Source organism: Nicotiana tabacum, chromosome 3 (assembly GCF_000715075.1).
Source record: "Nicotiana tabacum cultivar K326 chromosome 3, ASM71507v2, whole genome shotgun sequence".
Lineage (NCBI taxonomy): Eukaryota > Viridiplantae > Streptophyta > Magnoliopsida > Solanales > Solanaceae > Nicotiana > Nicotiana tabacum.
This window is the reverse complement of record NC_134082.1, coordinates 100951823-100977748: the sequence shown is the minus strand read 5'-3', so window position 1 is coordinate 100977748 and position 25926 is coordinate 100951823. Positions and strand designations below refer to the sequence as shown.

Below are 25926 nucleotides of genomic sequence, written 5' to 3'. Positions count from 1 at the left end.
GAAGTTAGTTAGTGCAGTGGAATTCAGCATTTACTGCCTTTTATGGGTTCATGCTACTTGTATACTTGTTACTTAGTTTTTTGTTTCCTACTTCAAGAGAAGAGGAGGAGGATGGTGTTAGGTGGAAGCCGAAGCCCAGAGATTCGTCCATTGAGGAGCGGAAAAAGATTCTAGCCGAGCTTGATTCTGAGGTACTTACTTGGCTACTTGTTTGATTATCTGGTTGGCAAAACTGATTTTATGGGATAACAGTAGATAATTCCTGGCTACTTGAAACAAGGAATGACCAGTGGAAGGGACATAGGTTGAAGTAGGAGTGAAGACAAAAACTTGGAAGACAATTCCTTCATGTCTTGATCTAAAAAAGTAATTTTCATGTATATTCTGGAAAGTGTATTCAGAGATATACCGTAGACTTTTTGAGGGGAAAACAGAACATATATCTTTTGTTAAGTATAAGTGTTTCCAACATTTAAAATTTCAGAGTAAGATGATTGTTGTAAAGATCTAAATTTTTCTGGACTTCACAGACTCCTTATGTACAAACATAGAGGAGATAAGTCCACTTTTATACTCCCATTACCTTCTTGGTGCTGTTGTTTTGTGGATAAAAGTACCGTACAATTTCTTTTTCATGTGTCTGATCTCTGACCTCTGAATTTAGTTTCTTTGACGTTGATATATTCCAGGGTAGTGCTTTGCACAATGCCATGAAGACTATTTCTGAAATTACTCCAGGAAGTTGGACCACTAATTTATTTGATTGGATACTACAACATTGTCGGTTGCAAGTGCATGATGCTCATGTTATTGTGCAGTCAACTTTATCAAATGATATATGGTCACTATCGTTTGAGATGAAGGAACTTGGTGCACAATGTAAACTCATTAAGGGGTGTCTCCTAACTGGACTGGTTAGTTCAATTTTTCTACCTTCTGGAGAGAACTCCTTTGATCTCAATGTTCAACATGTTGAGATCAATTTGAGGAGAAGAAGTTACTTTAGCTGCATTTTGCCTTCAACTGATTTGCTAGCTTCTGCGAAAGTGAAATATCTTCAGTTCAGAGAATTGAACTTTTATGCTGATTCATTAAATTTTTCTTTATCTCCAGAAGATATTACCATCCTATTTGTACTTTTTTCATTGTGGTCGAAAGAATCCAAGCGTGCCAGAACTGGTAAGCAACTATGGGAAATAGCAGCAACAAAAATTTGTTCTTTGACTTCAACTCCAAAGTTTGCATTCCATAAAATTGCTAGTACCGTGTGCTTATGGTTGCGCTATATACATGCTTATGAGAAAATGCTTTTACTGGTTGGATATCCGGTTGATTGTGTGATAAGGAAATCCACTACTGCTATTGTTCAGAGCAAAGCATATTCAAGAACTTTTAAGCAACAGTGGGAGGTTATTTCTGAAATTGAGAAAAGACTACCTGTTGAGGCCATTGTGCAGGCACGACGAATACTCCGTGGTAGAGCAGCATCATCTGATCAACAGTCAAAGGATGGTGGTCACGAATCTAGGATGAGCAGGATTTGTTGGAAAATTTGTCAGTCACTTTCCCTTATATGGATTGTCATTAGCAGTGTACTCCATTCTGTTAAATGCTTTTTCCTCTTGAAGAAACTGCTGGTCAGGAACCGAGATATCTGTCAAAAACTTGGCGCCATAAATGAAGATTCCATCCTAGGAAGTCACATTTGCTTATATGTCAAGGAATTTTCCATTTTAATTTCACCAGATATTGAAGTTTATCCATCCTTTAGTAGGAAGCTGCTATCAGATGTTGGACTTTCATACCCTGGTTTAGTCAGATTCTGTCTCTCCATTGATTTCTTCTGCTTAAGGCACTCTGAAGATGTCTCTGAACAGTATTTTTCCTTTGCATGTGGATCGTTGAAGGTTGTCTCTTCTTATCTTACGGAAGATAAGACCAATAAGTTCAATAATAACTTCAAAGGACGTCGGAGAAAAAATGTTCACAATCTGCAACCTACTTTATGGGGGGAGCCTAACCAACTTCTCCACTCCACTGAAAGTGGTGGGGCTAATCCTCCTCATGGTACTGATGGAGATTTTGTACATAGCCCGAAATCTCTTATAGAACAAGCATGCCTGAATTGGAGAAAATATTCATCAAGGTTTGGAGAAAATGAGATCCAGAACATGGAGGATCCTTTTATTCTTTGTGAGATTAAGAGCTTTTTGACTGATCAAAGCCTCAAGAACCTTACTGCTGGATACACTACTTGTTGCATGGTAATGGGGACGTTGAATTTGGTTCTGGATTATTTAGTAATAGTGTCAATTACAGTTATTTGCAGACAGATAAGTGCGATACCTTGGACTACTAGCCACATGGGCAGCACTGTCGTAGAGGGAGTTTCTGGATTAGTTGAGGATCCGCCAGTTGCAGATTGGAATAGCAATTACAAACCATTTTCTTCTGGAATTAAGGTTATGGTGCCTAGGCTTCTTCCTGAGAAACATATGCAAATAGCGGTACACATTGCTGGTCCACGAATCAACCTGACATTGAGAAAGGAGGATTTTCATGGTGCGGATCTGTATCTTAAGCTTGAGAATGACGTACGCCTTTCTTTTGATGCTGACGACATTGAACTGGGCGTCTCACCAAGTTTGGAGTCTGATTTGACTTCCTCAAGTGGAGATACTGCAGTTTTTGATGCAAAACCGTTGAAGGACCTTCAGCAGATGGATATTGCTAAATCAAATGGTGAAGTTAATAGCAGTCGAGGGTGCACTTCACTTTGTGCCTACATGAAACTTAAAGGTCTGAAAGTTTCCCTCGACAAGTTATGGGATAATCAGGGTGGCCAAATTGTCGTGTTAAATCCTTTAACTATCCAACTGTTATCTTTGAGGTATTTGTTCCGATCTCGTGCTTCTCTTTTCTCCGTCTTCAAGCATGTGCATGTTATACTTGAGTCTGCAAGCAATTAAGTATCCTCGGTTAGAACAAAAAATCACATGGTAATTTAGTACATGAATAATTTTTCAACACCTTTGCTCATTCTGATTGAGATATCCATCGTTGTCTTAAGAAACTCTGAGCTATGACCCTTAGATGTGTGCCGAAGAAATGAGTGGGGTTGTTGCAGTTGTTCTCTATCAGTCTGTAAACAGCAAAACATCCATCAGAAAACATGCAACAAGGGAAGTTTTTGTTATTTTTGTCGTCTACTATACTGTTGTGTTCTTACTACATGGAGTCCACTTTTGTTTTCAAACTCGTAAAAACTGTACTTTCATGTTAAAGTCCCAATCTGTTACTTGTCTTACCTTTGTTTGCTTCTTTACAACACTGACGACTGTCACAATAGAAATTTCCTTCAGTTTTTTTTTGTCAGAGGAATTTCCTGGATATGTCTGAAATTATGTGGACTAAAGCTAAAGTTAATGTACTTGAACAATGTTTTGGCAGGAAGGATCTGCATTCTTTGGGCTCAATAGATATTGCTTTCTCTGTAGCATTACATTGCATGAGTACTGGATTGACGACTCTGGTATTTATGGATGAATGTGCAATTCTGCTAAAGGTGATGCTCTTCTCTTGGTGCCTTGTAGTTGCTATGCTGGGTGGTTTTCTCTTTTATCATATGACTGAAACATTTTTAATCTTCTGTGTTAGTTGAGACGTTCACCTTATTCTACTGTGTACTTCTTTAATCCTTATTTTTGCTCTCTTGCTACTCTGGCAGTCTTTAAGATTGTGTTTGTGGTACTTATATCTTTTAACTGACCTTCAACATACAATCCGAACTTGGAATTGTAGTCCTTCTGTGCCATCTCCACTTTTGTGAGGTAGCTTCTAGGGGTGGCCATGTGGTCTTTATGTTACCAACCTTCTACGTAGTAATCATTGAACCTGGTGATAAATTTGTTATAAACTCCTCCTCAAATTGAAATTCAAGTCTTCCCTTGTCATCCAAACTGTTAGATTAATTGAAATAGGAAAGACTATGTTCCTTCGCCGTTTTCTCCAATATGGTATTGGATACTATCCCCCTGGCACTGAAGATGTTGTTCCATCCTTCTGAGTCATTTTGTGGTTCATTTATCAAGAAATACAGGAAGCCAGAGCATAGAAACACTGGCACTTCAGCCTGAGATTGACGTCTAGCTAGTTGTTGCAAAGACCAACACATTGACAAGGGATGCGTCCTAAAAGAATGGTGCCTCTCTGAGCTAGTCTTTTTTCTAAAATTTTGCTGTCATTGCAATCCCATTCTTCCAATTGTGAACAAGTGACAACTCAAGGTTCACTTTAGGTCCTTCTAGCTGTCCTGTTTCTCGACTCCTGCTGCCATAACAAGTTCATTCTTCTAGTTATGAACAAGAGAACTCAAGACTCATCTTTGGCCTGCTAAGTGCTAACAACAGAGGCTTGACAAACAGCCTCCTTAACCAGAATCAGTTTTGCCTCCAGCATAACCATGTTGGTGCTTCAGACCTTGTTTAAAGCTCCACTGCTGTAGGATCTAGAGAGTGTGTCTTTGGGACCGCTAACCTCCCTGATCTGTTTGTGACTTGGAGATTTGGAGCTAGTAGTTCCGTGGTTGGTCGGTTTTAGGACCTTGTGTTGCCTAAACTGCTATCTTGTTTTGTCAATTTATAACATAGGCCAGTCTTATCATGGCTTCAAATCCTTTTGGGCATATATCCATATCATGTCCTGTTCCTCGGAGTAGCTTCTCATGCATTCAGATAGCCGTAGCCCGTATATTCTCCTTACCCACACCTCGTGTGATCTTACTACTATAGTTACTCCAGTTTCATTTCAAACAATGGACACTTTCACATTCTAAGATACCCAAGTGTTCTTTACTCCTTAATACTCCCTTGCTCTTTCCAACCATAGTACTCCAAATATGAAGGGAGATATTTCCTTCTTTAAGCTGCTATCTCATTTGTGTGCTGACCTGGATTGCCTCATAAATTCCTCAAACAGGTCTTTCATTCTCTGTTTATGTAACAACGCAACCGTTGTTCACAGTTCTACTATGAGAATTTATGATACTTCCATTGACAAGTTGACTTGACCCATCATGCAGATCACTGCAACAAGTGACTTTCAGTGCTCATTAGAATTGCATAAGCTATCCTTCTGTAATAAAAAGGTGCATGGACATGGAGTTTATACAGACGTTTTTGACTTTGGAATTTCTATTATGGCAGGTAATTTCTAGTTTGCTGTGTACAGTTGTTCAGGTTTTCAATACGACCAGTTTAGGTCGTGGCCAAAGTTATGAAGACTTATTAAGGCGAGAGTCTGCTGACTCTGAAAGTGAAAGAGCACTCAAAAATAGAATCACACTAGTAGCTTCAGCTCTTACTGATACTACATTCAATGTCAGTACGACATGTGAACTTAGATCAGTGAATATGATCCTTTACGACTCCAGGAAAGGATATATTTCACATGATAATGTGGCAGATGGTAATACTATAGCTGACAGGAAGTCGACAGTGCAACCAGTCCGTGGTTATGGAGTTAATGTATCTCTTGCACATTCATATATCAGGTTCTCTTTTGAAGAGGAAAAAGCCGAAGTTCTCATTGGTTTTTCTGAGTTTGAATCTGATATATTCCGATATCCGAATGAGATTGTAGATACTTCTGATCAAGTTAAACCACAGTTGATTTGGTCTCTCAATTCCTTATATCAAGCTTCATTGTCTCATTGTAAAATTAGTTTAAGTTTGAGAACCTTAGGGGACAATATTATGCAGGCCAGTCAGAGAAATGTAGTGGATGGTTCTGATTCCTCCAGACATGTTGCTTCAATGTCCTTGAATCATTCACCTTCATTGGTAAATGATGTCAATCCTTCTTTTGATTGGTTAACTATAAGAATTTCTTTAGGTGAAGTGTACCTAGCCAGATGTGCAGTAAAGAACTTATTGCTTCGAGGCAACGAACTAAAGACGCTTGAAGCATCTGTTTCTGTTGGTGGACAATTTCAGACAATCTCCTGTCAGTCACAGGTTTCTATTCTGTTCTTGCAGCTTCAGATTAATGTCTGCCTATGCATTAACTTCTGCATCCATTTTGCTAAATCCTAATTTGGATATAAGTTGTTTATTCATAGTTTGGGAAAATCTTATGATTTCTAAGGTTTAAACGGACACCAATTCAACAGGGGGGTTCTATCATTGTTGAGATAGCTTCTTTGGTGACAATGGTTGAATGCTATGCATTCTACTGTAATCAGTTGGAAGGCCTTTGGCAAGCTGTGACAGAACATCTAGTTATTCAGAATGATGAGGATACTAGTCTACTGAGGAGTTCTTCCAACCAACAGTTGGAGCAACATAAACTAGTTAATTGGAACCAGGTGGAAGCATTTGCCATGAATATTTCACAGGTTTCTCTGGCATTGGTGGATGGAGATAAATCTGGTATCATCTTTTTCTTTTGCTTCACTTGTTATCAATTAACAGCAGGGCTCTGAAGTAGTTCTCTCATGCAGATATAAAGTATAAACATATATTTTTTGGTCTCATCTTATTTTTAGAGTTACTGCCCCCTTGCCATTTTAGTGCACCCAAGGTTGAGGAGGCTTTGATACATATCAAGTTATTAGGAGTATTAAGAAGCTATATAAGATTATATTGCTCTAAGAGCAGCAGGTTTCAATTTGAGTTTATTTGCCATATTTGGAATTCTTCAAAATCTTGAATAACATACAGTGTTATAAAAGGTGAGAGCAAAAAAATGCTGAGGCCTGTTGGGATGTTAACGCTGGTGCGCACGGGTCTTACCCCCACTGATTAGCTAGTGTTCTTGACTTTTGTTGCTATCCATGGAGCTTTTGGCATAATAGGTTTCATCTTAGGTCAATCGAGCTTGCTCGATCTGGTCATTTAAGGCCTTTTAATGCAACTGACAGCGTTCAAGAGAAAAGGCACAAAAGTTAAAAAAAATGTAATTAAAGAATAATAAATTTAAATACAAGAAACAATTATATGGACAAAGAAATTGGAAAAAATATATGATTAGGTGAAATAATTATTGCTTAACACTGTACTCGTCAAAATGGAGCCTATGAATGACGACACAAATGCCTTAGCATCTTCCTGCCCTGTTTGAAGTGCTGCCTACACAAGGCAAAATGATTAGCATGTTTTTGCATCTAGCTTCAGCGGTTAAGTGCTAATTCTGGCTAATATTTTGGTATGTTGAAATGAACAGTTTGTTTTAAACAATGTAAAAAGAAGCACAATTTCAAAAATGAATTTACTTCCTTGTAGGTGAATTTCAGAAGCTTCGGCTTGAAGGTAACGGCAACCTTAAGCTTGAACTACCAAGGAAATTCTCATTTGGCATAACGAACTTGTCAATTCTTTCTCAGTTACTCCATATATCTACTGAACAACAAAGCCTAGACACAAGAACTCCTTTCCCTTCTTCTTCCATATCTGATGATCAATCTTCCATTATTGTACATGATGACACGTTAATGGCTCCCAATCATTTGGGTGAAGCTAATTCTATCATGAATGAAGCAAGTAGCTCAAGCCCCCCAGAACTAGGAAATCAATATCATGCAGATGGTTCAAGTAAACCTTGCAGGGGTGGTTCAAATTCTCAAATTTCACTTGCTACTCCTCAGAATTATATTTTAAAAGACTTAAATATTATTCTGGTGGCTGAGCAGCCTCTCAAAAGCAGCGGGAGTATTCCTTTGCAGTCAAATGACTTTTGGGTTGGCAGTGGTTCTATATCTGGTTTCGACATGACTCTCTCTCTACGTGAGATACAGGTGAGGAGAAATGCCTTATTTGTCTTTTTCCACTTTCTGTGAATAATATGTTCTGTAGTTATTTTCCCAGACTAAATTATATAGCAATAATGAACATTGTGCATTGCATAAGGTCTCAGCTTAGCACGGTGCAATATAATTATATCGGCAAGGATAATTAGCTTGTGAGTAGTGTAGCTTCTGTAGACACGTGTAAAAGGTGGTTCTTTTGATTTAAACTTCAGAGCTATCCTTGTGGTTGCAAGCGCGCCGCTGCCGCTCTCTATACATACTCCTAATCAAAATTCATTTAAACCCCAGAATCATCATTTAAATAATTTTGTTAATAATGGATAGAGGGGCGGGCCCATAATCCACCAAGTTTCGAACCGTGCACCATTGTCCCTCGGGGATTCACTAGTAATGCTCGTCTTGCTCCATTTGTTATTGTTAGATATAGATATGTAGTTGTTCCACATTGGAATAGGTGTAGTATGCCCTTTGTATAGAGTAGCTATAAATTAGCACATCTTGTATTGCATTAGACACACAATATCAATATATTTTATTTTCTCCCGTGCCTTCTCACATGGTATCAGAGCAATCGTGAGAGGTTTATCGCTGTGCATAAATTCCAGCGACTCCGGGAAGGAAAATCAGTTGACCGGAAGCCTTTTTCCGGCAGGTCTGCCGCAAGTAAAAAAAAAGCCACTTTTCGTCAGTGTTGTGCAAAAACCAATACCACCACGAAGTAGATCGGGCTCTGGCGACCAACCCATAAAAAAATCTTCGTCAGAATACCCTCCACGCGCCGCCGGAAGAAAATTTTCCGGCGAAGGTCCGACGTCGAGTGGGCCACCTTCCGGCCATTTTTTGGCGACGACTCTTCAGGATAAATTGTTCCCCTTGCAATTCCGAGCCTACCCATCCAGGTTACACCAAATTCCGACAACTTTTATATTTTTTCTGCGTGAATAGTGATTTCAAAAGTGGACTTCCGGCCATTTTTTGAAAACGTTTCTTCAGAACAGTTGGGTCGTCTGGTAATTCAGATCCTACCCCTACTGTTTTTATTTCATTCCGACCACTTTGAATTTTTCCGGCAGCTACAGTACTGTTCCGACTGCTACAGTAATTTTCCTACAGCTACAGTATTTCCTTATTCTGTTTCACTATTTTTTACTCTGTTTCAGTGGATTACATTTGATTATTTCTCTAATTTGGTAATAATTTGCAACGATGTCTTTGGGAATTGATGCTTTTAGGTCTAAAAACATGAGCTCTGGAAGCTCTAGTGTTATGATTACTTCGGAACCTTTAATGGGAGGTTCAAACTACTTAGCTTGGGCTTTATCTGTCGAGTTGTGATGTAAAGGTCAAGGTGTTCAAGATCATCTAATTAAACAGTCTAGCGAAGGAGATGAAAAGACAATAACATTTTGGGCAAAGATTGATGCTCAATTATGTAGCATCTTGTGGTGTTCTATTGATTCCAAGTTGATGCCTTTGTTTCGTCCATTCCATGTTATTTGGTTTGGGCAAAGGCTCGTACCTTATACACTAATGACATATCTCGCTTCTATGATGTGATATCACGGATGACAAACTTAAAGAAGCAAGAATTAGATATGTCTACTTACTTGGGTCAAGTACAGCAGTCATGGAGGAATTTGAGACATTCATGCCAGTTTCTGCTAGTGTGGCAAAACAACAAGAGCAGCGACAAAAGATGTTTCTAGTTCTTACACTCGCTGGACTTCATAATGATCTTGATTCAGTGCGAGACCAGATTTTGGCTAGTTCGACTGTTCCCACAGTTGATGAATTATTCTCTCAATTACTCCGCCTTGCTGCAGCACCAAGTCACCCAGTGATCTCATCACAAATACTTGATTCCTCTGTTCTCGCATCGCAGACAGTAGATGTTCGGACGTCTCAACTATGGAGAACAGAGGAGGACGAGGTCGTTTTGGGAGATCTAGACCCAAGTGTTCTTATTGTCACAAACTTGGACACACTCGTGAAATGTGCTATTCCTTACATGGTCGTCCACCCCAAAAATGCTTACGTTGCTCAGACCGAGACTACAAGTAACCAAGGTTTTTCTCTATCTAAAGAAGAATATAATGAGCTCCTTCAGTATCGAGCAAGTAAGCAGACATCTCCACAAGTAGCCTCAGTTGCCCAGCCTGATACTCCTGTTGCTGGTAATTCTTTTGCTTGTGTTTCCCAGTCTAGTACTCTTGGACCATGGGTCATGGACTCAGTCGCTTCTGATCACATCTTTGGTAATAAATCACTTTTGTCGAATATTGTATATTCACAGTCTCTTCCCACTATTACTTTAGCCAATGGATGTCAAACTAAGGCACAAGGAGTTGGACAAGCTAATCCATTGTCTTCTATCACCCTAGATTCCGTTCTTTATGTCCCTGGTTGTCCTTTTAGTCTTGCATATGTTAGTCGTTTGACTCGTGCCCTCCATTGTGGTATATATTTTATTGATGATTCTTTGCAGGACCGCAGTACGGGACAGACAATTGGTACAGGACGTGAATCAGAAGGCCTTTACTACCTTAATTCACTAAGTCCTTTCACAACATGTCTAGTTACCGATCCACGGGACCTAATCCACTGTCGTTTGGGACATCTAAGTTTATCCAAACTTCAGAAGATGGTGCGTAGTTTATCCAGTTTGTCTAGATTAGATTGTGAGTCGTGTCAACTTGGGAAACATACCCGAGCTTCCTTTCCGCGTAGTGTTGAGAGTCATGCAGAGTCTGTTTTCTCGTTGGTTCATTGTGATATATGGGGTCCTAGTAGAGTTTGTTCAACCTTGGGATTTCGTTATTTTGTTAGTTTCATTGATGATTACTCAAGATGTACTTGGCTTTTCTTAATGAAAGATCGTTCTAAGTTATTCTCTATATTCCAGAGTTTTTGTGCTGAAATAAAAAATTAGTTTGGTGTCTCTATTCGCATTTTTCGCAGTGATAATGCCTTAGAATATGTATCTTCTCAGTTTTAGCAGTTTATGACTTCTCATGGAATTATTCATTAGACATCTTGTCCTTATACCCCTCAGCAAAATAGGGTTGTAGAGAGAAAGAATATGCACCTTATTGAGACTGCTCGCACACTTCTAATTGAATCTCGTGTTCCGTTGCGTTTTTGGGGCGATGCAGTTCTCACAGCTTGTTATTTGATTAATAGGATGCCTTCATCTCCCATCAAGGATCAGATTCCGCATTCAGTATTGTTTCCCCAGTCAGCCTTATACCCTCTTCCACCTCGTGTTTTTGGGAGCACATATTTTGTTCATAACTTAGCCCCTCGTGCTCTCAAGTGTGTCTTCCTTGGCTATTCTCGTGTTCAGAAAGGATATCATTGTTATTCACCTGATCTTCGTAGGTACCTTATGTTAGCTGGCGTCACATTTTTTGAGTCTAAACCTTTCTTTGCTTCTGCTGACCACCATGATATATCTGAGGTTTTACCTATACCGACCTTTGAGGAGTTTCCTATAGCTCCTCCTCCACCATCGAACACAGAGGTTTCACCCATACTAACCATTGAGGAGTCTAGTGTTGTTCCTCCTAGTTCCCCAGTCACAGGAACACCACTTTTGACTTATCATCGTCGTCTGCGCCCTACATTAGGCCCAACTTGTTCTCGTCCTGCACCTGACCCTGCTCCTACTGCAGACCCTGCTCCTAGTACACCGATTGCACTTCGAAAAGTTATACGGACCACACTTAACCCTAATCCTCATTATGTTGGTTTGAGTTATCATCGTCTGTCATCTCCCTATTATGCTTTTATATCTTCTTTGTCCTCGGTTTCCATCCCTAAGTCTACAGGTGAAGCGTTATCTCATTTAGGATGGCGACAGACTATGAGTGACGAAATGTCTGCTTTACATACAAGTGGTACTTGGGAGCTTGTTCCTCTTCCTTCAGGTAAATCTACTGTTGGTTGTCGTTGGGTTTATGCAGTCAAAGTTGGTCCCGATGGCCAGATTGATCGACTTAAGGCCCGTCTTGTTGCCAAAGGATATACTCAGATATTTGGGCTCGATTACAGTGATACCTTCTCTCCTGTGGCTAAAGTGGCATCAGTCCGCCTTTTTCTATCCATGGCTGCGGTTCGTCATTGGCCCCTCTATCAGCTGGACATTAAGAATGCCTTTCTTCACGGTGATCTTGAGGATGAGGTTTATATGGAGCAACCACCTGGTTTTGTTGCTGAGGGGGAGTCTCGTGGCCTTGTATGTCGCTTGCATGGTCACTTTATGGTCTTAAACAGTCTCCTCGAGCCTGGTTTGGTAAGTTCAACACGGTTATCCCGGAGTTTGGCATGACTCGTAGTGAAGCTGATCACTCTGTGTTTTATCGGCACTCTGCTTCGAGTCTATGTATTTATCTGGTAGTCTATGTTGATGATATTGTTATTACTGGCAATGATCCGGATGGTATTACTAATCTGAAGAAGCATCTCTTCCAGCATTTTCAAACTAAGGATCTAGGCAGATTGAAGTACTTTCTAGGTATTGAGGTTGCTCAATCTAGCTCAAGTATTGTTATTTCTCAAAGGAAATATGCTTTAGACATTCTTGAGGAGACAGGGATGATAGGTTGCAGACCTGTTGATACTCTGATGGAACCGAATTCTAAACTTCTGTCAGGACAGGGGAGCCGCTTAGCGATCCTGCAAGCTATAGGCGGCTGGTTGGTAAATTAAATTATCTCACAGTGACTAGACCCGACATTTCTTATCCTGTGAGTGTTGTAAGTCAGTTTATGAATTCTCCCTGTGATAGTCATTGGGATGCAGTCGTCCGCATTATCCGGTATATAAAATTGGCTCCAGGCAAAGGATTACTATTTGAGGATCGAGGTCATGAGCAGATCGTTGGGTATTCAGATGCTGATTGGGCAGGATCACCTTCTGATAGACGTTCTACATCTGGATATTGTGTTTTAGTAGGAGGAAATTTGGTGTCCTGGAAAAGCAAGAAACAAAATGTAGTTGCTCGGTCTAGTGCAGAAGCAGAATATCGAGCAATGGCTATGGCAACATGTGAACTAGTCTGGACCAAACAATTGCTCAAGGAGTTGAAATTTGGTGAAATCAGTTAGATGGAACTTATGTGCGATAATCAAGCTGCCCTTCATATTGCATTAAATCCGGTGTTTCATGAGAGAACTAAACACATTGAGATTGATTGTCACTTCGTAAGAGAGAAGATATTTTCAGGAGATATTACTACGAAGTTTGTGAGGTCGAATGATCAACTTGCAGATATTTTCACCAAGTCCCTCACCGGTCCTTGCATTGGTTATATATGTAACAAGTTCGGTATATATGATTTGTATGCTCCGGCTTGAGGGGGAGTGTTAGATTTGTCCCACATTGGAATAAGTGTAGTATGCCCTTTGTATAGAGTAGCTATAAATTAGCACATCTTGTATTGCATTAGACACACAATATCAATATATCATATTTTCTCCCGTGCCTTCTCACAGTTATGATAAAGTAATTATTTCTGATCTGTAAATACTTTCAGTTGGTAGTAAAATATCTTAATTACCAAAAAAAGTAATAATTTCTTTTATGTAATGGGGAAACCCCAACATACAAGTTGTATACAAACATTTGCTCTAACTTTCTTTTGTTAAATCAGATTATAATTTTTGCTGGGGAATCTTTATCAGCCATATTTAGCATAGAAGCAACCAAAAGCATAGAGCAAACACATCAGAAGAACAGCGGAGAATCTTCTGGATGTCTGGAGGAAATGGTTCCTGATGGTAACGTTCTTTCAGCCCAGGCTGCAGAAACCATCTTTTATTATGAACATATTAACATTATTAGTGTCTTGCTTGCAGGAACAATTGTTTCTATCAAAGATGTCGACCAACATATGTATGTTGCAGTTGATAGGGCAGAAAGTGGCTACAATTTAGTTGGTGCGATCCACTATTCGCTTGTGGGAGAGAGGGCTTTGTTCAGGGTATGTTCAGCTTTGATTCATTATGTGTGCTTTGCCATATTGAAGGGACTAGAGCTTTGTGAGGTGTTTAGTTGAATCTCCAAAAGCATTTATGGTATTTGGGTTAGTTTTTCCAGACTAATCCCTTCTGGATCTTTTTCTGCTGCAGCTAAAAGCTTTTCTTACACTATAATATATTTCTCTATATCTTACAGAAATTTATTTTTCTTTGAAGATGTCAATAAAGCTATTGTTGCTTAATCCAGTCCAAAGGATTCTTCCACTGATGTTTTAGTCACTTATGCCTCTATCTCTAATCTCTTTTCCTTGTAGATACCCACTTAGCATATAATGGCCTTGGACGACCCTGCATTCTAATATTTTTCCATTGCTTCACCTTTATAGCTTGCCAAGATATTTCAGTTCTCTATAGCTGTCTCCTCCGTTACTCTCTCTTATCTCAATAATGCAGATCATATGCTTATGGCTGTTCATGTACACACATTTGATACCTAAATCTTTACAGTTTTACCGATAAAAAAGACTGTAGTACTCTTGTAGATTTTGAGAAGAAGAAAAGGTTTCTTGTATATTTTCTGTGTATGTTTACATCTCATGAGAAAGAGAATTTATACAAAGCTCCTAATGCCAATTAAGGAAATAAAAGAAATATATACAATCAATCCAGCTATCAAATCAAATCAAATCCGAATAAAATCAGATCTCCTAAATATAATCAAATCTCCTGAAATCATGCTAATCAACACTCCTAAATCATATCTCCTTGAATCATGCTAATCAACACTCCCTCTCAAGTTGGTCCAAAGATGTCTCACATGCCCAACTTGCAACTCAAAGTATGGAAAGTTCGCTTGTTGAGACCTTTGGTAAATACATCAGCTAGTTGTTTTTCCGATGGCATATGAAACAAACTCAAGACACCAGTTGTAACTTTTTCTTTGATGGAGTATCGACCAATTTCCACATGCTTTGTTCGGTCATGCTGAACTGGATTATGAGCTATACCGATGGCAGCCTTATTGTCACAGTATAAGGAAAGTTTTCCTTTTCCATACAGTCTCAATTCCTGTAGTAGCTTTTGTAGCCAAAGCAGTTCGCAAACACCCTGTGCCATAGCTCTATAATCTGCTTCCGCACTTGATCTAGCAACTACACTTTGCTTCTTGCTTCTCCAAGTGACCAAGTTTCCTCCTACGAGTGTACAATAACAGATGTTGATCTTCTCTCATCTAGAGATCCAGCCCAATCCGCGTCTGTAAAGGCTTCTATTTGGAGGTGATCATGTTTTGGAGAAAAGTAAACCTTTCCCTGGAGTAGACTTCAGATACCGCAAAATGTGAAAGACGGCTTGCATATGAGGATCTTGGGGATCGTGCATGAACTGACTCACCAGGCTAACTGAATAGGCTATGTTTGGTCTAGTGTGGGAGAGATAAATGAGTCTTCCAACCAGCCTCTGATATCTCTCCTTATTAATTGATTCTCCAACTCCGCTTTGTAACTTGTGATTGCTTTCAATGGGCGATTCTGCGGGTCTGCAACCTGTCATACCGGTTTCTTTCAAGAAATCCAGAATATACCTTCTTTGAGAAATAAAGATTCCTCCTTTGGATCTAGCAATCTCAATTCCCTAAGAAGTACTGCAATTTTCCTGGATTTTTGATCTCAAATTCATGTGCCAACAACTTCTTCAATCGAGATCTCTTCTTTGTCATCTCCTATCATTACTATATTATCATACTATGTTATCAACATAAACTATGAGAAGAGTGAGTTTACCTGTTTGATGTCTTATGAAGAGGGTGTGATCAGTACTGCTTTGTTGGTAACCGAAGGAGATCATTGCTTTGCTGAATCTATCAAACCAAGCTCTGGGGGATTGCTTCAGTCCGTATAAGGCTTTCTTCAATCTGCATACCTTTCCTTGACTCTGTGCAATATCAAATCCATACCTTTCCTTGACTCTGTGCAGTATTAAATCTAGGAGGAATCTCCATATACACCTCTTCTTGTAAGTCTCCATAAAAAAATGCATTCTTCACATCAAACTGTTGCAAGTTCCAATCAAGATTAGCTGCACAAGATAAAAGAATTCTAACAGTGTTCATCTTAGCAACATGGGCAAATGTCTCTTGATATTCCACTCCATAAGTCTGAGTGAATCCCTTAGCCACCAATCTTGTTTTGAATCTTTCAATTGAGCCATCAGCTTTGTGCTTTACAGTGAAGACCCATTTGCAGCCAACCAACTTCTTGTCTGGTGGTGAAGTGACAAGTTCCCAAGTCTCATTTTTTGACAAGGCCTTCATTTCTTCAATCATAGCTTGCTTCCATTTAGGATCTGTAAAAGCTTCCCTCCAATTTTAGGGAATGGACACAGAAGAAATAGACAAGGCAAAGGCTCTATCGAAGACAAAGAATTGTAGAAGACAAAATTAAATAAAGGGTGTTTGGTGGTGCAAGATCTGACTCCTTTTTTGTGAGCAATAGGTTCATCTACCTCATTAGAAAATGTTGATAACTCACCAGTAGAAGAAGTTTCAGCTTCGGTAGATTGCATGATGGCTTCTTCTACTCTATTTTTCCTTGAGTAAGTTTTCAAATCAGGTCTATCCCTGAATTAGTTGAAGGAATATTTGCATCTACAACCGAAGAAGCATCAACAATGTTAGCGTAATAATTATATAAAGTTTGTAAATGTGTGTGTAGCTCAGAAATACAAGTGTCAATATCAGGAGTTTCAGTTGGTCCAATATCCATATTAGTATATAAAGCTCTAATTAATTGGCGACACTTTATCATTTTGACAGTAGGGTTTAAAATAGCACCAATTAGGTAAATATGGGGAATTGGGTGGAAATATTTTTTAAACTTATCTAGCATAGATTCAACTGCAGAAGCATATCCTTCTTTCTTCTTCAAATTATGTTGTAAAAGAAAAATTTCAGCAATATGAACTAAACCATTTGCAATAGTAGGATAATAAGCTCCAGAAAACTCAAGTGTAGCCACATACAATTTTTGTAAAAATTGTACAACATCATGAATGACATCCCAAGTTCTAGATGTTAACAAACGGCTAGGATCGGTACAATGAGAATTAGCAACTTCAGTTATAGGCATTCTATATTTATAACAACATCTTAAGAATAAATAAGTATAATTCCACCTAGTAATTATTTCTTCAGGCATGAGTCTTGGTTTGAGTCCATAGTGTACACATTTTTCCTTAGATGCATTTAATCTAGCACTTCTATTATTTCCTTGAATTACACCAACAGCTCTCCTAACTAAAGTAATTTCATCTCTAAATAATTCAAGGCCACTCTTCACAATCAAGTTATAAATATAACATGCACATCTAACATGAAATAATGGGTGTAGATGCAATTTTAATATTGTAATAACAACATTGTTGTTAGAAGCATTATCAAATGACATACACAAAACTTTTTCTGCAAGATTATAAAATATAACAACTTCATGGATAGTATTACTTATAAATGCACCAGTATGACTTTGATCTTCATCATATTTAAAAGCAATAATACGTTTTTGCATACAAAAATTATCATCTATCCAATGACATGTAACAGTCAAATAATCATTTCCATTTACAGCACGACCAATATCAGAAGTAAGAGAAACTTTACAAGGAAGATTTACGAACAAATAACGTATATATGTCTGATATTGTCCAAAAAGCCTAAAGATATCAACTCTACAAGTACTTTAGGAATACCTTTAAACATAGGGTTATAAATTCTTTGAATATAAGTAACAAAATACGGTGAAGAAGCAAAACTAAAAGGTAAACAACCTAAAACAATCATTTTAGCTAATTCTTCCCGATCCTTCTTAATATCGTATTTACCAAATAACCCCCCGTACTCGGGTTAAGTTTTTGTTGCCCAGATTCCTCATCTACTCCCCAATCAAGAGAGGGTTTCTCTTCCATATGCCTACGAAGTTGACCCGTTCCCCCTCCCTTACCGGGCTCATGTTTATAAACTTAACTACAAATTTTACATTTTAAATACTTTTTTTGATCATCTAGTCTTTCAAAAAACATCCAACACTTACTTCTTAATCGTCGATTCTTTTTAATAGGGAGAGGGGGCCTACTTGTTCCACCCCTAACATTTTGAGTTTGACTAGCATTACCAGGTGTAGGTGGTGGTGTTTCAAGATTATCGGGTGATTGAATATCATCTAAATCATCATCTATACCAAAGTTTTCTTGCATTCCCTCATAATCTACATTTAAATTTTCAGGTGAACTTTCAGAAATATGTGTGCATAATCTAAATTTAAATTTTCAGGTGAACTTTCAAAAATATGTGTAAAGCTACTAGAAGAACCAACACCACCTCTTGATCTTTTGGAAGTTTTCTTACTACCACCTCTACTAGTGCACGCTTTTTTGGCTGCTCTAAGTAAATCCATTATGTAAATTAAATTAAGAAATTAAATTAATAATTCTAAATAATAAAATAAGTGTACACCAAATAAGAGAGAGATGGAACGAGTGTACCGGGATTCCGGATGCCGCACTAATTTTGATATCAAAACTCAAACTTCAATTGATAGACCGAAAGCCTGAAACTTGATAGTTGATACTTGATAGTACTTGATACCACACTTCACTTGAATACTTGATAGTTGATATTTGATAATAATAATTTTGTAATGGCTAAACTAAATAATTGATGAAACTTGAAATAATAAATAATTGGGAATTTGAGATTTGAGAATTTAAGAACAATAATATCAAGAGAGAATTGAGACTTGAGAGAAAATTAATGTAGTAAGAGAGTGAATTGTGAGAAAAAATGAAGAAGAGGAACTATTTATAGGTTTTAAAAGGATAAAAATATAAATTTTCAATTATTAGGGGTGGGAGGACTATATTTTTAATGGGGGAGGCCGAAATGGCCATTTTTGCAAAATCTGGCCGTTCCCCAACGGTCATTTCTCAATTTGACCGTTGGCAACGGTCCAAATAATTAAAAATAAAAATAAAAATTCAGCAACGGTAACCGGGCTGATAACGGGCTGCAGCCCGTTAACGGGTCACGGGCTTAGCGGGTACGGTGCACCGTTAACCAGAACATGTTCGTCCAAAACCCGCCCCCCAACCAACCCATCCCAGCCCGCACAATAAGGAACAGTACCGGGCTGACCCGGGTTGAAGCAGGTTGAAAATGGGTCAGCCCAGCCCGATTAACACCCATATATAGATATACACGCATGTACTGATAAGTGGTTGGCATCCTCAAATAAGTTCAAGAAAAGCTGTGTCACTGTTTTGAAGTTTTGTAGTGAAGAAATGAGTGGTTGGCATCCTCATTTTCCCTTTCACAGAGGGCACACATGTGCATGACCCTTCTTAACACGTTATGTTGTGCTAGAAGCTTTTCTTGTCACCAACCAGCTGACGCAGCTTACGTATCTTACAAGGTGCCTTGCACTTCCAAATCCGTTTCCAATGCCAATTCCTTTGAGAATTGCATCCTCCAGACAAAACTTTGTAGCCAGATTTTACTGAGCAAAGACCATCCTTCTTTCTTTCCAACAAATTCCATAAGAATTATGAGAGAGGAGTTCTTCCCAGAGTTTGAAAGAACTGGTTCATCCTTGCCATTTCCCTGCATTGTCTTCTGAAAGACACTTCTCATCCTGGTTCAGAGACACATTCTGGTGAAAGACTTTTTTTGTTCCCTGCAAAGCTATGAATATCAAGAAGTCCAGTCTATCATGCCCTTTCTCTGTGGGGCCTTTGCTTCATGATTAGACATCCTAACCACTTAAAGATACTATTATGCAATATCAGGTTTCTACTCCCTCCTTTTCTGTAATTACAGAGTTCTGTTTCACCTGTATTGGGGGATACTCATTGACAAACTAAAATTTGAACAGCGAACTGTCCTTGGTATTACAAAGAAGATAGTGGTGAAGGGACAAAATATTTTTGTGGTTCATTGATTCTTTTGCTATGAAGCTTTTGTTGTCTGTATATATTTTAAAATCTTTTTACAATTTGGTCCTTATCCAGTTATCTTTTGCTATGAAGCTTTTCCCTCTGTTATTTTTCTTTATCATTTTTACCTTGACAGCTTTCCCACAACTCTCTTTCGCATATATGTGCATAGCTCATTTTTGGAATACATTTGTTACTTGATGGACGGGGTGCTTTTATTCTTTCTCTATCATCAGGTGAAGTATCACTATATTAGAAGATGGAAGTCACAAGTTCAGTATTTATCCTTCATCTCGTTATATGCCAAAGATGAATCGGGAGAACCATTGCGGTTGAATTGCTGTCGACAATCTGATTTTGTTGACATTTCCAGTTCTAGTGATAGTGCCTGGGCATTTTGGAGGGCGCTTCCATACAAACATGACATCTATGATGGTGATGTTGACTTGGAGACATATCTTCCACAAACTAAAAATATATTTTATCTTGTGAACAAGAAGAATGATTGTGCTTTAGCTTTTGTTAATGGGGTCCTGGAAGTTGTCAGCAATCCTGGACACCCGTTTAAGTTTAAAGTATTTCATGATCCTTCTCCATATGTTGGCAATGTTTTATTGGATGGCATTCTAGAGAAGGAATTTGGAAAAATCATGCTACATGATTCATGTATAAGTGAGGGAAAAGATATTAGTCAGCGAGGAAGTTCTTTTGGTGTAACTGTGTCGGTGGACAAGGTTTCTTTGACCATCGTCCATGAACTTTCGGACTCCAAGGAAAAGTATCCCCTCCTCCAGGGTTCAATTAGTACTACTGAAGTTGTTATACAGATATCGAATGCTAAAGTTCGGGTTATGAGCAGGCTGGAGATTTTGCTGTATTACTTTGACTCCCAGAAAAATATGTGGTGAGTCTCTTTAGTAAAACAATGTAAATTAATGCAAGCTTTCATCTTCTCTTTGATCTTATATTTTAGAACCGATGGTCCCAATATGTTGTAATTTGTGTTACTCACTTGTTTGTGATGCCAGGAGAGAACTCATGCATCCATTAGAAATTGATGTTTTCTACCGCTATAGATTTCAGACCCAGGGATCAGAAAATATTATCCACTGGGTGCCTGGCCATTTCTATGCTAGATTGAAAGAGGTCAGATTAATATCTCTATTTTTCATGTGATTTTCTTTTCTTTTTGTGAATAATCATGTGATTTTCTTTTCTTTGTTGATATTTGTGGCTTGGCAGTTGAGTATGACAATGACTGAGCTTTCTTTGGACATTATTCTCTTTGTCATTGGGGAGTTGAATCTGGCCGGTCCTTACTCTGTAAGGATCTCGACAATTTTGGCCAATTGCTGCAAGGTTCTTCTCTGACATAGCTACTCATGCTTCATACACTCTGTGGCTTTGCAAACTTAATCTTGCTTGAAATGTTTTATATTAGTGAGAAAGCACGGGAGAAAATATTATTGATATTATTCTCATATGTTAAACATGATACAATGAGCCCTATATATATACATAACATGTCCTACTCCTAATACATATGAGATTAGGGTTATTTACTACTATTTACATAACTATTCTAACACTCCCCCTCAAGCTGGTGCATATAAATCATATGTACCGAGCTTGTTACATATGTAGTTAATACGAGGACCAGTGAGTGACTTGGTGAAAATATCTGCAAGCTGATCATTCGACTTCACAAACTTTGTAGCAATATCTCCCGAGAGTATCTTTTCTCTGACAAAGTGACAGTCAATCTCAATGTGTTTAGTTCTCTCATGGAACACTGGATTTGACGCAATATGAAGAGCAACTTGATTATCACACACAAGTCCCATCTGACTAATCTCACCAAATTTCAACTCCTTGACAGTGTTATCAAAGGCGCGCTTAAGCCCTAAAACGAGGCTCAAAACACGTTGAGCGCTTCGCCTCTCTTAGCGGGCACTTCAATATTGTCATCAAGGCTTTAAGGCATACTTTTCCTTGCCAATGAGCGTAATCCTGAAGAGGCGATACTAAGCAATTGATATTTTACTTTATTGTAAATTTTCTTCGATTTCTTTGTCCTTATATTTGGTATTGATGCTTATTGATATTAGTTTGGACTACACATACATATTTGTAGTTTTTTTCCATTTGCGCCTTTCTTCATTAAAGCCCACGCTTTATTTGCGCTTTGCGCTTAAAGCCTTAATAGACCTTAGAGCTTTGTTGCGCTTTTCGCCTTTGATAACACGGCTCCTTGAGCAACTGTTTGATCCAAATTAGCTCACATGTCGCCATAGCCATTGCTCGATATTCTGCTTCTGCACTAGACCGAGCAACCACATTCTGTTTTTTGCTCTTCCAATATACCAAATTTCCTCCTACTAAGACACAATTGTCACGCCCCAACTTCGGGAGGCGCGACCAACGCTCAACCGAGTGAACCCAACTGAGCAAGCCTTATCAACCGCTATCTACCCAACTCGATAGGAATAATGAAGCCATGCTTACCTTTATTTAAACTAGGAAAGATAGTACATTCAACATGTTAGTTCATTTTATATCGCAACATTTAAAACGTGGTTAAACTTCCAAGGTTCCATACAAGTTATAGTGTAGAAGAAAGCAAGAGTACAAAGTTACAAGTTACATTGCCAAATACAAAATACATTAGTACATAACTCACATTTCCTGTCTACGGAGCCTCTAGGGATACAAAAGAGTGTTACAATACTTGCCGGTAACAAGGCTCCGGCTATACCTTACGCAAATACCAAAATAAGATTTTCGGGAGGAAAAGCGGCATGAGCCACGCAGGGCCCCGAGAGGAAAAACGGGCTCACCAATACAACTGACGGAAAGTGAAGGAGTGCTACTGTCGGTAGACTGGAGTACCTGCTATAGAACCACCTACAATCATAACACGAATGTAGCGGCCCCGACAAAAGAGACGTTGGTATATTTGAATTGTACTGGCACGTATGAACAAACTTTACCCCAAGTAAAATCAAGAAATACACAGGTAACAAACAGTAATAGAATCAACAACACAATGCACATGAAAGGAACAACCAAAGCCAAACAAGTTCCACAATCTCTCCTTTTCCCCTTTCAACATTATTTCATCACATCAATGGTTTCACAACTTTCACATATTTTCATTTCAATAGTGATTTCGATCACTTTTCCACCCTTATTACCTCGGCCACCCTTATTACCTCGGCCACCCTTATCACCACAACCCACACCTTATAACTACGTGTTGCGGCGCGCAACCCGATCCCACCGGACGGTTACATTTCACACGACAACACAACAATTCACAAAGAGTTTTCATAGACATCAATACCATTTCCATTATATGCAACAGTCCGTATACAATTTAAGTCACAACGATAATTGCCGCGACAAGTCACGTATGATATTACCACAGTTGTTTCAATTGCATCAATTACGATTTCTTTCCATCATTTGTTACACAGCTCTTACCACATAAGCACCTTCACACACACGCTTGGCTTGTTGCCATTTACTTACACCATTATATCAGGAAACTTAGCCAACAACGTTCAAGGCATATTAATCACAAGAATTCACAAATGGTCCACATAAATGACACATACCAATTACTTGTACACCAAACAAGGTGACTTTACAAAGGTTAAAGTTAGCCATCCATACCTCAAATTCGCCCTTAGTGATACTACAATGATCCAATACACTTAAGAAACCTCAATCTACAATACAACATTCAATATGGCCAATATTAGTAATAAATTCCGTAACTTATGCCATTTAGGCATATCATCAAACACCTTGTAGGTATAGATCTTTACACCCCATAACTATAGTATTGGTTCACCCAACTATCACCATTAACCAACAATTCATTCCACCATCATTCCTAACCAATTTATAATTTCCAACAACATATGTGTGACAACCCATCTTCACCCAACCAACAAAATTCCATTAAATAATCACCTTCCAATCTCTACAATGACTATGTATTTATATTAGGAACTTATGGCTTCTAATCACCACACCAAGAGTCCCAATACTTAATTCACACTCATATACCCATAATAAATTCATACATGTAAGTCTAAGGGGAGTAGGATTACCTTTTGGAAGAAATCTTGCAAAACCCTCCTTTGAGTTCTTGAAGGAATTTCTTGAAGATCTATGTGTTTTATGAGTAGATTTCATCAATACTAGTGTAGGAATAATGGAATTTTACACCAAGTTAATGAAGATTGCGTACCTTGAAGATGGGAGGGGTTGGAGGTCTTGAGAGGGTGAAGAAAACCCCAAAATTCGAGCTTGAATGATCAAAAAATGAAGGAAATATAATACCCCTTCGGTTTTTACACTGACCAGGGGTATTTTAGACATTTTACATGTTCCACCGCGTTCTGCCACGGTTTACAGGCAGAAAAACCTTGGTTTGCCGCGGTTCGCCGCAGCCGCGTTCCTGGGCGCGCTGGTGACGCATGTCCGGTAAAATGGTCATAACTTTCTGTATACACCTCCAAATGACGAACGGTTTGTTGCGTTGGGAACTAGACTCAAAGGGCTTTAATTTGATAGGTTGTGCATCACTCAACACTTTATATAACTAGAGATATGCTTGTCCAAAGTGAGGTCTTGTGCGCATTCACTTACAACTTTAGCCTATTATGAAAATTTTCCAACTTGGCTTAGACTTAGGTCTCTCCTTAGACCCCAAATTACTTATAATATGACTTATACACTTATTAACTTATCTAATTGATATCCATTATATCATGAACCCTCACTTGCACACAAGATAAAATAATTAGCCTATCTTGGCACCACAAAATCTTAGATTACTTAGCAAAATTTCCCGGGGCTTTACAACAATATCCAGACGTAGAACGTCTATCAGAAGGTGATCCTGCCCAATCAGCATCTGAGTATCCAACGATCTGCTCATGGCCTCGATCCTCAAACAATAAACCTTTGCTTGGAGCTGATTTTATATACCAAAGAATGCGAACAACTGCATCCCAATGACTATCACGCGGAGAATCCATAAACTGACTCACAACACTCACAACACTCATAGGAAAGGAAATGTCAGGTCTTGTCACTGTAAAGTAATTTAATTTACCAACCAACTGCCTATATCTTGCAGGATCGCTAAGAGGCTCCCCTCTCCAATTCGGATCCATCGGAGTGTCAACAGGTCTACAACCTGTCATTCACGTCTCCTCAAAAATATCTAAGGCATGCTTCCGTTGTGAGATCACAATAACTGAGCTAGACTGAGCGACCTCAATACCCAGAAAATACTTTAGTTTGCCCAGATCCTTAGTTTGAAAGTGTTGAAAGAGATGCTTCAATTTAGTAATACCATCCTGGTCATTGCCGGTAATAACAATGTCGTCAACATAGACCACCAGATATATACAGAGACTCGAAGCAGAATGCCGATAGAATACAGAGTGATCAGCTTCACTCCGAGTCATGCCAAATTCCAGGATAACTGTGCTAAACTTACCAAACCAGGCTCGAGGAGACTACTTTAGACCATAAAGTGACTGGCGCAAGCGACATACAAGGCCACGAGACTCCCCCTGAGCAACAAACCCAGGTGGTTGCTCCATATAAACTTCATCCTCAAGGTCACCGTGTAAAAAACATTCTTTATGTCCAGCTGATAGAGGGGCCAATGGAGAACAACAACCATGGATAGAAAAAGGCGGACTGATGCTATCTTAGCCACGGGAGAGAAGGTATCACTGTAATCGAGCCCAAATATCTGAGTATATCCCTTGGCAACAAGACAAGCCTTAAGACGGTCAACCTTACCATCCGGACCAACCTTGACTGCATACACCCAACGACAACCAACAGTAGATTTACCTGAAGGAAGAGGGACGAGCTCCCAAGTACCACTCGTATGTAAAACAGACATCTCGTCAATCATAGCCTGTCGCCATCCTGGATGAGACAATGCTTCACCTATAGACTTAGGGATGGAAACAGAGGACAAAGAAGATAGACAAGCATAATAGGGTGATGGCAAACGATGATAACTTAAACCGACATAATAGGGATTAGGATTAAGGATGGTCTGTATACCTTTCCGAAGTGCAATCGGTGTACTAGGAAGAGACAAGTCCGCAGTAGGAGCAGGGTCAT

At 38.9% G+C, this 25926-nt stretch overlaps 1 protein-coding gene across 1 annotated transcript in view; it reads left to right on the top strand.

Annotated features, from left to right (window-relative positions):
- The window catches only part of LOC107820388 (uncharacterized), a 57717-nt gene that overhangs the window by 692 nt on the left and 31099 nt on the right, over positions 1-25926 (top strand). The window contains exons 2-12 of the mRNA XM_075249692.1: positions 98-191; positions 690-2890; positions 3451-3565; positions 5205-6014; positions 6170-6428; positions 7281-7792; positions 13455-13581; positions 13660-13784; positions 20001-20668; positions 20793-20910; positions 21007-21123. Coding sequence (XP_075105793.1) covers positions 98-191; positions 690-2890; positions 3451-3565; positions 5205-6014; positions 6170-6428; positions 7281-7792; positions 13455-13581; positions 13660-13784; positions 20001-20668; positions 20793-20910; positions 21007-21123 — 5146 coding nt within the window. The remainder of the gene's footprint in view (positions 1-97; positions 192-689; positions 2891-3450; positions 3566-5204; positions 6015-6169; positions 6429-7280; positions 7793-13454; positions 13582-13659; positions 13785-20000; positions 20669-20792; positions 20911-21006; positions 21124-25926) is intronic.